The sequence below is a fragment of the Cebus imitator genome, unplaced genomic scaffold (genome assembly GCF_001604975.1).
Source record: "Cebus imitator isolate Cc_AM_T3 unplaced genomic scaffold, Cebus_imitator-1.0 Scaffold478, whole genome shotgun sequence".
NCBI classification, from domain to species: Eukaryota; Metazoa; Chordata; class Mammalia; order Primates; family Cebidae; genus Cebus; species Cebus imitator.
The window spans coordinates 1,285,274-1,301,522 of NW_016107793.1; the positions used below are offsets into that span (position 1 = coordinate 1,285,274).

At 51.6% G+C, this 16,249-nt stretch overlaps 1 protein-coding gene across 1 annotated transcript in view; it reads right to left on the minus strand.

Moving 5' to 3' along the window:
- Positions 1 to 5,367: 5,367 nt before the first annotated feature.
- LMAN2 (lectin, mannose binding 2) overlaps positions 5,368 to 16,249 on the minus strand; it is a 28,118-nt gene continuing 17,236 nt past the window's right edge. Inside the window, exons 3-8 of the mRNA XM_017512851.1 lie at positions 12,089 to 12,206; positions 11,325 to 11,404; positions 10,982 to 11,143; positions 10,755 to 10,869; positions 8,030 to 8,149; positions 5,368 to 6,049 (exon numbers count right to left, since the gene is read on the minus strand). Of these exons, the coding sequence (XP_017368340.1) occupies positions 5,889 to 6,049; positions 8,030 to 8,149; positions 10,755 to 10,869; positions 10,982 to 11,143; positions 11,325 to 11,404; positions 12,089 to 12,206 (756 nt within the window). The 3' untranslated portion in view covers positions 5,368 to 5,888. The remainder of the gene's footprint in view (positions 6,050 to 8,029; positions 8,150 to 10,754; positions 10,870 to 10,981; positions 11,144 to 11,324; positions 11,405 to 12,088; positions 12,207 to 16,249) is intronic.

The following is a 16,249-nucleotide window of genomic DNA, read 5'->3' on the forward strand; positions in this document are numbered from 1 at the left end:
AAAAAAAAAAAAAAAAAGAATGTGACTTTATTTGGAATTGGAAATAGGTTCTATGCAGATTTACTAAATTAAGATGAAGTCATTGTGGGGGGGTACTAATTTTTATAAGGACTTGTGTCCTTATAAAAACCGAAAACTTGGAGCTGGGCATGATGGCAGACACCTGTAATCCCAGCACTTTGGGAGGCCCAGGTGGGCGAATCATGAGGTCAGGAGTTTGAGACCAGCCTGGACAACATGGTAAAACCTCATCTCTACTAAAAATAAAAATATGTTTACAGGTGTGGTGCTGCACACCTGTAATCCCAGCTACTCTGGAGGCTAAGGCAGGAGAATTGCTTGAACCCAGCAGGCGGAGGTTGTAGTGAGCCAAGATCAGGCCACTGCACTCCAGCCTGGGTGACTGAGCAAGGCTTCATCTCGAAAAACAAAAAACAAAACAAAAACAGAAAATTTGGGCCAGGTGCAGTAACTCATGCCTGTAATCCCAGCACTTTGGGAGGTCAAGGCACGTGGATCACTTGAGCCCAGGAGTTCAAGATCAGCCTGGGCAGCATAGCAAGACCCCCTCTCTATTTGAAAAAAAAAAAGAAAAACTGGAAATATGGAGACATACAGGAGAAAAACGATCTGAAGATAGCCATGTTATGATGGAATCAGAGACTGGAGTGATGTGTCTACAAGCCAAGGAACTCCCAGGACTGCTGAGAATGGCCAGAAGCCCAGAGAGGCAGGAAAGGGCTCTCCCCTACAGCCATCAGAGATAGCGCGGCTCTGCCAACACCCTGACTTCAGACTTCCAGCCTCTAGAACCGAGAGACAATAATTTTCTGTTGTTCAAGATCCTCAGTTTGTAGTACTTTATGGCAGCCCTAGGAAACTAATGTAAGCATTACCTAACATACTTATCTCACCGGATCTCTCCACTAGACTATAAGCTCCGTGGGGACAGAGATCTCTGTCCCTTTTGTTCTCTGCTGTATCCCCAGTGCCTAAATACAGGTGTGGCACAGAATGGACTATAACCGTCAGCAGCTGTCCAGAGCAGACCTGTACATGTCAGAAAACTCACCACAAGGAGGGGACAGAGGAAGGAAGGGCTGCTTTTAGCTACAAAAGAACAGAAAATGTGACTCACAGTAGTTTGAACAATAAGAATTATTATTTTTTTTTTTTTTTTGAGACGGAGTTTCGCTCTTGTTACCCAGGCTGGAGTGCAATGGCGCGATCTCGGCTCACCGCAACCTCCGCCTCCTGGGTTCAGGCAATTCTCCTGCCTCAGCCTCCTGAGTAGCTGGGATTACAGGCACGCGCCACCATGCCCAGCTAATTTTTTTGTAGTTTTAGTAGAGACGGGGTTTCACCATGTTGACCAGGATGGTCTTGATCTCTTGACCTTGTGATCCACCCGCCTCGGCCTCCCAAAGTGCTGGGATTACAGGCTTGAGCCACCGCGCCCGGCAGAATTATTTTTTTTTTTTTAGTGGCCGGCAGTCTGGGCTGGGCAGCACCTCAGTCACACCAAGGACTGACTCTCACTTGACCAGGTTCTGGGTGCTCCGCTCAGCCCTCGTGGTCACAGGGGGGTGGGGTGGGTTCTGCATACCAGGGTCCCTTCCACATTCCAGACAGGAAAATGGGGGCAGGCCTGGCCACACCAGCTGCTGTTTGATGTCCTCACGTGGGGAAACCCTGAGCAACCTGAGGCTTTCGTTAGCAGGCTTAGGCACCTGACCAGCCGCAGCAGGCACACAGCCGCTGGAAAGAGCCGGCAGCTCAGCCAAGTATTCAGCCTTCCAGCCCCAGAGGGGAGGAAGCTGAGGGGCAGGGTTAGGAGTGAATGCAGTCTTGCCGCCTGAGTGTGGGCCTCAGGGGGAGCGGAAGGACCAAGGAATCGGTAAATGGTGTTGAGACTTGCTGGAGACACTGGGGAAAATGGATTCCCTACAACACACCTTCCACAAACTTAACTCCACTTTGATTAAATGCCAAATTTGAAAAGCAAACTTTTAAAGCTTTTAGGCAAAAAAAAAAAAAAAATCCTTGGAATATATTATGAAATGACACTAAATTGTAGCCTGTATATCAAACAATATCATTAAAAAGCAAAAGCCCCCAGGCACACTGGAAGGTACATGCAAGGCATATCACCAGAGGAGCCCTACACAAGAACTCCTACACATCCGTAAGAAAGGGCATGGACTAAACCACCACACAGAAACACAGATGCCAATAAACACACACAGATCCCAACATGGCTAGTGGAGAAACAAACAAAAGCTTTCACATTCATCTGTCAAAAATGGAAAGCTCAGGCCGGGCGCAGTGGCTCATGCCTGTAATCCCAGCACTTTGGGAGGCTGAGGCTGGTGGATCACCTGAGGTCAGGAGTTCGAGACCAGCCTGCCAACATGGTGAAATCCCATCTCTACTAAAGGTACAAAAAATTAGCCGGGTGTGGTGGAGGGCACCTGTAATCCCAGCTATTTGGGAGGCTGAGGCAGGAGACTCGCTTGAACCCAGGAAGTGAATGTTGCAGTGAGCCAAGATCACGCCATTGCATTCTAGCCTGGGCGACAGGGTGAGACTCCCATCTCAAAAAAAAAAAAAAAGAAAAGAAAAGAAAAGCACCGACTACCTCAGCTGCTGAGGGACAGAGGGGATCTCTGCAGGTGCCACCCCACTGTGGTCATGGCCCGATTTGGAGAGCAGTGAGGCACCCTCTAGTAAAACTTTCTGAAAATGGGTCAGGAGTGGTGGCTCATGCTTGTAATCCCAGCACTTTGGAAGGCTGAGGTGGGTGGATAACAAGGTCAAGAGATCAAGGCCATCCTGGCCAACATGGTGAAACCCCATCTCCAAAAATATAAAAATTAGTTGAGTGTGGTGGCACATGCCTGTAATCCCAGCTACTCAGGAGGCTGAGGCAGGAGAATGGCTTCAACCTGAGAGGCAGAGGTTGCAGTAAGCCGAGGTTGCACCACTACACTCCAGCCTGGCGTTGGAGTGAGACTCCATATCAAAAAAAAAAAGACACATCCAGGAGTGCTTAGAGCAGTATCATGACTCAGAGCAAAAGCCCCAAACCACCTCCACCCAGTAGCAGAATGGAGAAACTGGAGTCTGTTCATACCTCACAGCCAGCAAGAAACACCCATCGTGAACCACATGTAATCCAAAGACTCACCAACAATGTTGAATTGCAAAAGTTGAGGAATTGCAAAAGTTGAGGAATACGTCCATATACCACTTAGTCTTCAGAAATGCAAAACAATACAATGTATTTAGAGATACATATCCCTGTAGTAAAAAGTTTAAGAAACACACAAGAAGTCCGATTCTGCAGCAATCACCTTTGGTGGGAGGAGACAGAGGGATCTGAGTGTGTCGGTGAACATATCCACCGTCACACAGCAGGTCCATAGCCACACATTCACGTTTAACTTTTGTATGATGAAATACCTCAAATTTTTAAACACATATGGCGAAAACATAGATTATGGCATCACGGTCCTGTGTGGGTGAAATGTGGATGTAAGAACACACACTGATCATTCTAGGGAAGCACGTCTAGGTGTGAATTTTCCAACAATTGGCTTTTCTTGAGTGCAACAAGGCTATGTTCCAACGGAAAGGGGCGCCCACCATGACAGCCAAGTAGAGACCGGCATGATCACTTTAACACCTGCTGTCACAGCAGGAGGCCTAATCCATCTTGTGCTCAAGACTGGGTGCTTGTTAAAACCACCGGAGGGGCTTTTCAAACCGCCCTTGCCACGGCTCTACCTGACTTACTAAGCCAGAACTGGAGAACAAGGCAGGCTCTTTTCAGTTCTCCAGAGAACTCCATATGTAGCCAAGGTTGAGAACCATCTACTACGGGACACCGATTTGCCTAATAATTCAGGAATTCGGGGAAGGCCAAGTTAGAGCCAAAAATTAAAGGTCAAGTTTGGTGAGTGTGGTGCCAATGATGTGGTTGTAGCTGCCATGGAGAGCTCCAGGCTCCAGGCCTCAGCCCTACACACCTGGCCTAGAAGCCGTCCAGCATCCAGTGGGTGAGCATTGTGGTTGAAACGAGTTACTGCGTCTCAATTGTTCCAAAGCAGGGCCTATCATGTATACAGAATCTGCTACCTTTTCAAGTAAAGCAACTGTTTTGGGGAAAATGTCAATAAAATATTTCAATAAAGAGGATCACGATTACTCTTAAGGTTTCATGAACAGGCCCCCAAACCTGTGAAGGAAGCATGAACTGGAACCCTGCAGTCACTCTGCAGAATCTCTCCACATCTAACCTACTGAAGAAAGAAACACAGAGGACACGAGAGGCGGGTGACAGTGGACCAGTGAAGAGCTCTGGGGAATGACAGACTGAGGATAAAACTCTTACTTTCACTTCATGTCCCTCTGTATTTTTTGCAATGAGAATCTATTTGAGGCTGGGTGTGGTGGCTCACGCCTGTAATCCCAGCACTTGGAAGACTGAGTCAGGCAGATCACAAGGTCAGAAGATTGAGACCATCCTGGCTAACACGGTGAAACCCTGTCTCTACTAAAATTGCAAGAACAGCCAGGTGTGGTGGCAGCTGCCTTTAGTCCCAGCTACTCAGGAGGCTGAGGCAGGAGAATCGCTTAAACCTGGGAGGCAGAGATTGCAGTGAGCTGAGATCATGCCACTTCACACCAGCCTGGGAAACAGGGCGAAACTCTTTCTCAAAAAAAAAGAGAATCTATTTGATAGTGTTAATTACCAAAAACCTGGCTGCTGCAGGGAGGCAGGGTTTGCTTTTGCTTTTCAGGTGGGAGATTCAAATGCAACAGAACTGTGAGTGGGAAGGGGATGAGGAAGATGAGATAATGAGTTCAGCAGGGTCTCCTAGGAGGGACAGAGTTGGGATCAGAGCCAGAGGGGTGGCTCTGGACAGGACAGGACACGCTGCTCTACAGTACGAAGGCTGGACAGCAGCAGCAGGTCACAGCTGGGGGAGAGGACTATGAAAGCTGCCAGGGGCAGTGCCCTGCCTTCAGCTGCTGCCTTTCCTCCACACTCCCCATTACCATCTTTGTCCCCAAGGTGCCCCAAAGGGCCCGCCACAGCCACCCCCACCGTCCTTCTGCCCACCAGTCCCTTGCACATCATCCCAGAGCTCCAAGGAGTTCCCTGCCAATGTACCCACCTGCCCAGCCAAGCCTCTGCGTGGTGCCCCTTGCCACCCATCCTTTTACTCAGAGGCCCAGAGCATGTGGGATCCCATCCTCCCAGGACTCTGCAGGCCAGAGTGAACGAACTGAAAGCTCTCAAGCACTGGCCGGCTGGAAGTCAGTGGAAAAAAAAGGAAACCCTCAGGACAGTCACACAGCTGGGGTTGGGTATTTCACTTTAGTTAGGAAACGGTCACGCTCGGCCCCACTACACCACCCCTGCAGCCTCGCTTGAGCATCTGCCTCAGGAAGCAGCTCGAGGTGAACAGGAAGGCCTGGGTTTCCCAGCCTGGGCCTCGTCCGCCACCACACGTGCCACACACCACAAAACAAAATCACTTCCCCATGTCCTCAGGGGCCCACCCCAGTGTGGTCCAGGGGACCCTCCAGTGTTCAACAGCTGCCTGCAGGGGCTGCAGCCCAGCTTTAGGCACAGACCCCCTGCTCCTGAGACGCCAGCCCCAGGAAAGCCTCCATCTCCAGCTGTGGGGGTGCCAGACTCTGGGCCCTGGCCCTGCCTCCTGTCCCTGCTGCGCAAGAAGCAAAATGTATGAAAATACTTTAATCATTTATTTGAAAGAGTTAAGAAATAAGGTCATCTTGTTGTTCTTTTATAATCCCAGTAAAAAAAAAAGTTCACATTGGTTCCTGGGCCTACGTGTAGGCCCCACTGGTGGTGCCACTCAGTAGAAGCGCTTGTTCCGCTCCTGCCGCTTCTGGAACACCACGGCCCCCACCACGGCACAGACGACGATGCCCAGGAGTGCGCACAGCAGCAGCAGGAACACCCGCCACCCCGTGAGGGGCCCGCTGCGGAAGTTCCCCGTGGGATCATCCACGTTGTCTGGGGAAGAAGAAACGGAGGAGCTGAAATGGTAGCACAGGCTGCCGCAGAACAGGGGCTGCAGGACAGCAGCAAGGATGGGACAGCGACAGGACAGCCAGCCAGGGCACGCAGGCTGGTCGAACTCATCCCCTCAGTGGGGAGGGGCAGAGGTCAGGTGAAGCCCATCCCAGCCAGCTCTGCAGTCCCCATGGCAGGGCGAGGCAGAGAGAGGACCAAGCCCACTGGGACCCAGGACCCCGGGGACTCAGGTCTGGGCTACCTTCTGCTGCAGGAAACCGGTTAAAACCAGACTCCTGGACTCCCCTGAGTCCGACTGTGGACATGGGGAGGCCCAGGAGGCTGTGTATCCAAGCCCCACTGCCACGCTGAGGTCTGAGGACCCTATCTGGAGCAACGTGGCCCTGGCCACAGGCTCTCCCAGCCCACAGCTGGATGCTCTTGGCAGCCCCCCAGGGGGTCTCCCAGGACCTGAGTCCTGCACTCCACCCCAGCCCACAGCCTGTCTCCTCTACACAGGGTGTCTCACAAGTCCTGCCCATCCTGGGATGGGGCCCTCTGGTGCTCTCCCTTGTACAGGCTGAGAGAAGGCACTGACTCTCCCAAGCTCTCCAGGCTATGTGTGGAGGAGCTGGGGTCTGGCCGGGCCCTGTTTCTGCCACTCTGCCTCCCTCCCTGACTGTGGCCCCCCGACTCCACACTGTGCAGTCTCCTCAGGTCTCCCTGCACCCAGGCCCTGCCTCTCGGCAGCGCGCATGGCACCCTCTTGCCAGCCACAAGCCTACCTCCATCCTCCCTTCCTGCACATGCTGCCAATGGCAGGCCTGCTGACCACTCTTGCACCAGCCTCTACTCTGCACAGCGACAGCAGCAGCCGCCACTGACTGAACTGGGAGGTCCCTAGGGATGGTGCTTCCCCGGAAAGCCACTCAGCCTTGGGGCTCCCACGGCTCCCTCTGTCTCCCTCAGCCACTAGAATGAGCCCCAGGGGCAGGCCCTGCCTGATCCCTGTGTCTCTATCACCCAGCCCGTGGCTAGGCACAGAGGGAAGCTTTGGGCACATCTGAAGAAACAAATGGACTGAATCTAAAAATGAGTTCGTCCTGCCTTGCCAGCTGCACAGGATGCTGGGTGGGCAAGGCAGGTGCCACCTCTGAAAGCACCCAGCGGCTGGCAGCTCTTTGACCAAAGGTTGCAGGGTTTGTGTGGCCCCCAAAACATTTCAAAATAATCTGAATCTTTAACAAGTGAATTGTCACACAAAACACTGGATCCTGGCTTCTCTTGAGAAGCAGAAAGACGCAGCCAAAATGGCCCATGTGGCATGGGGACCCAGGGCTGGGCTAGGACAGAGCCTGTGCTGCACACTCTGTCACTGGCTAGACCCCCAGGCATGCGTCTGTGGTACTCAGGTGGACTTCTCCACACATAGGTGCCTCATTCCTCCAACCACAACGCTCACTCTGTGAGGAGAGGGGTAGCTAATTAGTACCATGGGAAGAATCCAGGCTTCGGGTTCTGTAGAAACCCAATTTCCAATCCTGTGTCTCCCTCCTTCTAGCTAAGGAAACCTGGGGAATCCATCTCCTCAGCCAGCAGCACAACCTCCTTCCAGGTAGCTCATAGAAGGGACATGTGGGACAGCGTACCCAGCCCCCTGCTCTGATGGCTATTGCCCCAGTGCCTAGTGAGGGAGGATGCTGGCTCAGCACTCACACATTTGCTGATCAGCCTCAAGGGACTGACTCTCTGAAAACTTCTCGTCTGCCTCATTCATTTACTCAAAAACTTGCCAGAACTGACGTGACCCAAACCCAACCCTCTAGGAGCCTGGCCAGGCAGGGCCAGCCAGTGTCACCTGCCAGGGCAGGGCTGATCCAAGAGCCCAGACCACAACCACAACTGGACCACAAGACTCACTTGGCCGGCCTCAACCCATTCTGGGTCAGGCCCAGGCAGGGTGGGGCTGTGGACACGCACCTTTGGGTGACTTCAGGAAATTGACGCTGGGCTCAATCTTGGTCCAGTCGATGTTTTCCTCATCAGGCGTGTGCTCCACCATCAGCTGGAACAGCTTCATGGAGATGATGTCATGATTGTCTGGAGGCCCAAGAGGAAAGCTATGATAGCCTAAAGCCAGACTCAGGGCATGTGGCCTAAGCCCTTCCCCCAAGGGAAGCTGCTGCCCAGGCCAGTAAACCGGCCAGGCCCCCAGGGACAGCGCTGCTCTGCTCCTCTAGGGCCTGTTTTCTTCCCAGTTCCCTCCAGCCCCCAGCAATAAAAACCTGGGAGGAGGCAGAGTGGAGAGAAAAGAGCAAAGGCTTTACAAGCAGAATCACCTGGGTCTAAATCCTGGGGTCTGCTGCCCTCTTTGAGGTTCAGTTTCCTCACGTGTAGAGAAGGAGTGATGATCTCCATCTGTGTGGTTACCATGAGAACGTCTATACCACACAGAAGAAGGCATGCCTGCAGAGCACATGCTCAAAAAATGACCCGGTACGAACCAGCAGTCACTCTGTGACTGGTTGAGAAGCCTAAGTTTCCCAAGGACAGGAGCCACCAGGCATTCTTGTCACAGAGCCCCACATATAGGCTGCAGGGGCTCTGTGACAACTCAGCAACCAGCTAAGGGCCTGAGCTTAATGCAGGTCAGTGGCTGTGCCTGAGGAGACTGGGGAAAGGCTCTGTCCAACAGCATGGGCAGGAAAGAGCCCCAGCTTGTCAGTGATGGATCACCCCGCTGTAGAGATAAGGAGGTTAAGGCTCAAAGCCAATACATGGGTCCTGGTTAGCCTAGGACTGGAATCAGAGGAAAGGCTGTGTTTAAGGAACAGGAATCTCTGGAGCCAAGAAGAGGAAGGACCTACTGAGCAAGAGCTCAGCCAGGCATGCAGTGTGACGGCTGAGCGTGCACAGCCTCTGAAGACAGCAAGCAGCCCTGCGGGACACGGATCAGCCTGGGGGTCAGGTTCCAGCCACCTGGGCTCTGCTGCTTCCTGCTCGTATCTTAGAAAAATCCCTCCAGTTCTCAAACTCCCAATGGTTGAGTAAAAAGGGAATGAGGCTGCTAACTGCCTAAAAATACATCAGGTGACGTCACCCATAAGGTGCCTGGCACTGATGACCCCTGACCAGCAGTCAGACATGGCTCCCCTCATGGCACCTCCACCACTCTGTGCTGGGCTCTCCCAACAGCTGTGAGAGCAGCCACCAGTCACAGCTCTGCTCCTATCAAGAACCCTCTGGAGAATGTGCCAAAACAGTCTGATGAAGTTCCAGGTGACTTGGGGGCAGAAGGGGAACCGGCCAGGCACAGCTGGAAATTATGAAAGCTGTTTGACAGCTTCCTAGAGCATTCTCTCTTCTGCTGGGTACACGACTGAAAAACCCCCCAAACAATGGAGGTTCTGGGGTCTGAGTGGACCCAAGCACTTCCACGGTGAAAGGGGAGGCTCCTGGGCAGTGGGCAGACTACAGGCCCTGGAATGGGTCATCCTTAGGATAAACCACCCATGTCAGGTCCCCCATGTCATGTGCCAGTTCTGATCAGGAGCTGGCCCTGGGCCTGGTACCTGCCCAGGGACCCAAAGAGAGACCAAGAACCACAGCCAAGGGCCACCACTGCTTGGTGACCAGCGAGGCCTGAGCAGGCTAGAGGCACCCCAGTGCTCACTAAGCACCCACCCTGGGCCAAACAAGAGCCATGGGCAGGAGGGCCAGAGACAACAAAATCCATTACTCAGGATTCAAAGATGGTAAATGTTAAGAGGAAAAATTGCCAAGATTGCACCACTGCACCGGCAACAGAGTGAGACTCCGTCTTGAAAAAAAGAAAAGGAAAAGAAGGCGGCCAAGGTGATGGGGAATGGCTAGGGACTACAGCTGAGGGCTCAATGTTCCATGAGGGAATCAGGGATGGCCGCACTGAGGAGGTGACATCTGAGCAAGGCCCTAGGAGACAAGGGTGAAACAGCCGGGGCAGGAGGGCACGTGTGCATCCAGGGAGCAGCTGGAAGCCACAGTAGGCAGGGGGAGCAGTGAGTGAGGAGTCAGAGGTGGCAGGCCTGGCACAGAGGCCCTTGTGGTCCCTGCAGAGGTCTGAGCAGAGCAGCGGGAAGCCTCATATGAGCTTAATGCGATCACTTGGCTGCTGTGCTCAGGGGAGACTGTTGGGGGCTGGTGAAGGAGGTGACCACTTGGGAGGCTCCTGTGAGAGATACTGGTAGCCTGAAGCCGCCAGGTAGTCAGGGAGGGATGGGGAGTGGTGGGACGTGCTGTGAAAATAAAGCCACAGGGACTGTCGATGGACTGGAGGTGGCATGTGAGGGAAAGAAGAGTCTGGAAAGACACCAAGCAAATAGAAGGACAAAGGTGCCACTGACATCCTGATGGGCAAGATGTGGCCTCAACTATGGGCACAAGGGCTGAGGCGGAGTGCAGGTCTGGAGCAGTCTGGGCTGGAGATAAATCTGGGAATCTGTATCACTCGACTCTAACTGATCTGCTGCCTCCTGTGGATGGGGAAGGTCACTAAGGAACTGTTCAAGGACTGAGGCCTGGACAGGCCAATATTTACAGACAAAGGGAAGAGGAGGAACACAGTGAGGCCAGAAACTAAATCAAGGAAGGCAAGCAACTGCACTGAAAGCTCTCAGTCCCTCAGGGTGAGTCAGGCTGGGAACCAACGCCTGGCCCGGCCACTCACCAGACAGGTCGCCGGTGCCGGCAGAGGCCCCGAAGTAGTAACCGGTGGGCAGGCGCACTCCTGTGATATCAATGCAGTTCTTCCACTCATTCTTGTCCTCCAGGTCAGTCATCACCTGCAGGGTCCAGCACGCTAAGCACCCTGCAGGACAGCAGCCTGCCCTTCTGAGTCTCTGGGGCACTGGCACAGGCCCACCAGCTGCTGCTCCCACCACCCAGGTTGCTCACCGTCAGACGGCCCCGGGAGTAGCGCACAGCCAGGAAGGTGTCGTGATCGCGGTTGCGGAAGTCAGCCGTGCAGCCCGCAAGCTCAGTCCAGCGCCCATCCTTGCTGTGGTCGTAGGACAGGGAGCCATTGTTCACCATCACCGAGATGTACGGGAACACGCGCTGGGACCAAGACACCGGTTACTCCACGACCAGCCCGGCCTGTGGAGCAAGCGGGGGCACCCACCACCCCAACCCCTGGAGGCTCCTCTTATGCCAGGACCACAGAAGTCCCAGGGCCCCTTCCTCTAGACAACTGTCCAGTCCTTCCTTTCCCGCTCAGCAGGAGAGAGCAGGGGCCTACCTCAGTGGTCTCATCATTAGGGTAGGTGTCCAGGAAGATGGCTAAGCCATGGAAGTTATCTTTGCTTCCAAACACAGGCCCTAGAAGTACAAAGAGATGCTCTCACAATGGGAGAAATGAGAGCTGTCCCATGGATACCTAAAGGGCAGGCAATGCCAACATAGGTGGAGGCATGAGAGCCCAACCCATTAGCCATTCACCCAGAGAGAAGAGACCACGAAAAGAGAAAGCTGAGGTGGAAGTGGGGGTCAAGTGCATGATACAGAGGACTCAAGTTTGATGGCTGAACTGTGGGGGTACTGAGGCAGGTGTCAAGGGGTTACCCGGCCTACAAAAAACGGTGAGCTAGGAGAGACCCCTACCCAAGAGGCTCTATACCAGGGGCAGCAAACATTCTGTGAAGGGCCACCGAGGAAACAACTCAGGGTCTGTGGGCCACATGCAGTTGCAGCTGCACGGTCTTCGTGTTTTGGCTTTTTTACAACAACCATTTAAAATGATAAAACCAGGCCAACAAGGGTGTAGGGCTGAGCCACAGGACCCAGCTGTTCCTCTCCCCTCAGCGGCCAACCTTCCAGAGCCAGGCTCCTTTCGGAGGCGCAGGGCTTTATCCACAGGAGCAGCAGCTTCCTAACAGAAGAATGTGGATTGGAGACGCTGGGCCCCACAAGCCACAGGGACCCCCACCCCACCTCCCTGGGGGGCCAGCAGCCATGCCCCTACCCACCCCTGCCTGGGGCCCAGCTGAGCGAGTGCTGGCCCACCTGGCACGAGGCGGTCCCGGGTGTACCACAAAGCAATGCCGTCTCCATGGAGATTCTTCTTCCCTGTGCCGTGGACTTTGAAGTGCACGTGCATCTCCCAGTCCTTGAGGAAGCAAGGCTAGAGAGAGAGCAGAAAGGGCCGCTCAGAGCTCCCAGGGGCCTTTCAGCAAGCTGGAGGCAACCCCAGCACGGCCCCTGCTCCACAGACCTCTCTTCCCTCCCCAGCTAAGACTGGGCACTCCTTGGCACAGGACCACAAGTGCCACTGACCACAGACCCCTAAATGTTCTCAGCGTGAAGGGAAGAGATTGCTGGGCCCCAGGTGACGTGGGGGAGGCCACAGTGTCCCAAGGCTGCCTGAGGCCCAGACCCTGCCCTGCAGGTCCCAGGCTGCTCCTGAGCAGGTGGCTGCCACACTGTTCACCCTAATTACCAGTCAAACCTGTCGGCCATTTCCTTTTTATCCCCGATGCTCTTGCCCTGGAACCTTGTGCAAAGGTTACTACTCCTATTTGAGCAACAAAGGTTACAGAAAAAAAAAAAAAATTCAGAGGTATAACAACTTGTCCACAGCAGCTCAACTGCCTGGATTCACGCCCGGGACTTTCTGACTCGGAGAGCTCTGCTCTGGCTTTGGTATTTCCCAAAAGCCTGCAGGCCTTTCACATAAATTGTACCAGCCCCTTTCTAGTCACCCACATCCACTGCCTATCCTGCTAGCCAACCTTCCCAAGTGAGGAAAATCAGGCCGGGTCAGTGCTGCTGGGCCTCAGGCCCAGGTCTGGCTAGTTCTAAAACCCAGCCCTTCACCAGTTCATCTCCCAAGCCTGGCCTAAGTGTGGTAGCAGCACTGGGGATGAGAGCTGGTCAGGGTCATGCTCTGGGGCTCAGAGGCACCACCAGGTGAACTGGGGCAGGGATGGGCATTGCTTACAGCAAGGGAGAAAGCCTGGCCTTACCCACCAGGAAGTCACTTGTGAAAACTAAGGTGTCAACACACATGGTGACAAGGATCTACTTTAGGGAAGTTTGCAGATGGGTATGCAAGCAAGTGATTAAACAAAGACTCATCAGAAACGCAAATGCAAACAAGATGTTGACCTGTCAGACTGGCAACTGTTAAAAAGACCATTAACATCCAACACAGATGAGGATGAAGAGAAATGAACACAGAAGTAAAGGAACATGAACCAGTATTAATGATGGATAATTCTGGGAGGGGAACTATGGTGACTGTTTACCATGTTTGAATAACATATAATAAACATATGACTTCTGTGATCACAAAAAACTCAAATAAAAAACAAAAAAACAGTATATCCCAATGTGAGCAATCTGGTTCACATATTCACTGATGGCCCATACTCACTGGTCCCACTCTGGGCACCAGGAACCCAGATAACAAAACCTAGGCTGAGTCCCTGAGAGCCCAGAGCTAGCAAGGACCTAGAGGACATCCTGCAAGTAGTGGAACATCACAGAGTCTTCCCAGGTCTTGACAGTTCATAGGTTTCAGAACATTTGCAGATTCTATAGGAAGCAACTGAGAGGTGATGAGAATTAGCTTCCAAGGATAGAGGGACAAGGAGTCTAAGTCCAAGACCTGCTGAGGGCAATGGAAGACCTTGCTCTGGGTTGGGTTTGCATGAAAACTGCAACCCAAGAGTAACAGTAACTAGAGGCTGGGCGTGGTACCTCTCACCTGTAATTCCAGAATTTTAGGAGGCTGAGGCGGGCAGATCACCTGAGGTTGGGAGTTCCAGATCAGCTGACCAACATGGAGAAACCCTGTCTCTACTAAAAACACAAAATTAGCCAGGCGTGGTCTGGTGCATGCCTGTAATTCCAGCTACTAGGGAGACTGAAGCAGGAGAATCGCTTGAACACGGGAGGCAGAGGTTGTGATGAGCCAAGATCACACCATTGCACTTCAGCCTGGGCAACAAGAGCAAAACTCCATCTCCAAAAAAAAGTAACTAGAAAGACACTCCCAGGCACCCAGGGACCGTGGCGCACCTCTGGGTCCTCTCAATCTCTGGAATCAGACTAAGGTGACTCACTCAGGGCACAAATTTTTCTACAAACAATTGTGCAAATGCAGTATCTGGCACACAATCATAACTAGGAACACAAAGACAAAATATGAAGACATAAGGAAACAGAAAAAGAAGAAAAAAACAAAAAAGAAAACAGACCAACAAGAACCTTGGATATTATACTTTCAAATACCTAGATATAATCAAGAAGATAAAAGGTTGTTAATTTTGGCAGATAACTGAAATTTTTTTAAAAATTGCACTGAAAATATTCCAGACTAAAAAATATAACTAAAATGAACAGCATAATGGATAGGTTTAACAACAGATTAAAAACAGCTGAAGAGAAAATTAGTGAACTCAAGAGTCTCATAAAAACACCCACAATGAAGGAGGGAGAACAAAAGAATAGCAGATATAGAATTGTGGGTAAGAAAGAAGAAACAGTGAGAGAGGCTAAGACTCATATAATTGGGATTCCACATTGAGATGTGAGAGAACAGGGCAAAGGAATATTTAAAGATGTCTAAGCACTTACTAAAACTGATTCAAAGACATGCCACAACTTTAAAACTCCTACAAACCAAAGGAGTTGACTAAAAAGAAAACCATACTTAGGCACAAAAAAAGAAGGGAGGGATAGAGAAAACAAAGAAAAACAGATAATTTTTTTAACATGAAAGTATTTTTTTTTTTTTTTTTGAGACAGAGTCTCTCTCTGTCACCAGGCTGGAGTGCAGTGGCGCCATCTTGGCTCACTGCAACCTCCATCTCCTGGGTTCAAGCAGTTCTCCTGCCTCAGCCTCCCGAGTAGCAGGGATTACAGCCTCCCAGCTAATTTTTGTATTTTTAGTAAAGACAGGGTTTCACAATATTGGCCAGGCTGGTCTTGAACTCCTGACCTTGTGAGCTGCCCACCTTGGCCTCCCAAAGTGCTGGGATTACAGGCATGACCCACTGTGCCTGGCCAAAAGTATTTTTTTCTAATTTTTTTTCCTGGGTCACAGCTCCAGGCAATCCTGAGAATGTGCGCCACAAAAGTATTTTTTCTTTTCAACTTTTATTTTAGAAACGGGGACTACATGTACAAGTTAGTTACAGGGGTATATTATACCCAGGCAGGGAGCATAGTACTCCATAGGTAGATTTTTTTTTGAAACAGTTTCACTTTTGTTGGCCAGGCTGGAGTGCAATGGCACGATCTCAGCTCACTGCAACCTCCAGCGTCTCGGTTCAAGCGATTCTCCTGCCTCAGGCTCCAGTAGCTGGGATTACAGGCATGCACTGCCACGCCTTGCTATCGAATAGGTAGTTTTTTAACCCACATCCTCCCCCTTCTGGTTAGTCTGGAGTGTCTGTTGTTCCCCTGAAAAACAATCTTGGCCAGGTACAGTGGCTCGTGCCTGTAACCCCAGCACTCTGGGAGGCCGCAGTGGGTGGATCACTTGAAGTTGAGACCAGCCTGGCCAACATGGTAAAACCCCATCTCTACTAAAAATACAACAATTAGCCAAGTGTGATGGTGTGTAGCTGCAATCCCAGCTAGGAGAAATGTCTGAATCTGCGGCGGGGGGTGGTGAGGGGAGCTGGGGGCAGACACTGCAGTGAGCCAAGATTGCACCACTGCACTCCAGCATGGGTGACAGAGTAAGACTCTGTCTCAAACAAACAAACAAACAAAAAACCCAGATAATCTTAAAAGAAAAGCAACCAGACTTACTACCACACAATAATAGTGGGAGACTTTAACACCCCATTGTCAATATTAGATCAACCAGACAGAAAATTAACAAGGATATCCAGGACTTGAACTCAGACCTGGAACAAGCAAACCTAATAGACATTTACAGAACTCTCCACCCCAAATCCACAGGATATACATTCTTCTCAGCACCACATCACACCTACTCTAAAAGTGACCACATAACTGGGAGTAAATCACTCCTCAGCAAATGCAAAAGAATGGAAATCATAACAAACAGTCTCTCAGACCACAGTGCAATCAAATTAGAACTCAGAATTCAAAAACTAACTCAGAACCGCACAGCTTCGTGGAAACTGAACAACTTGCTCTTGAATGTTGACTGGATAAACAATGAAATGAAGGCAGAAATAAAGATGTTCT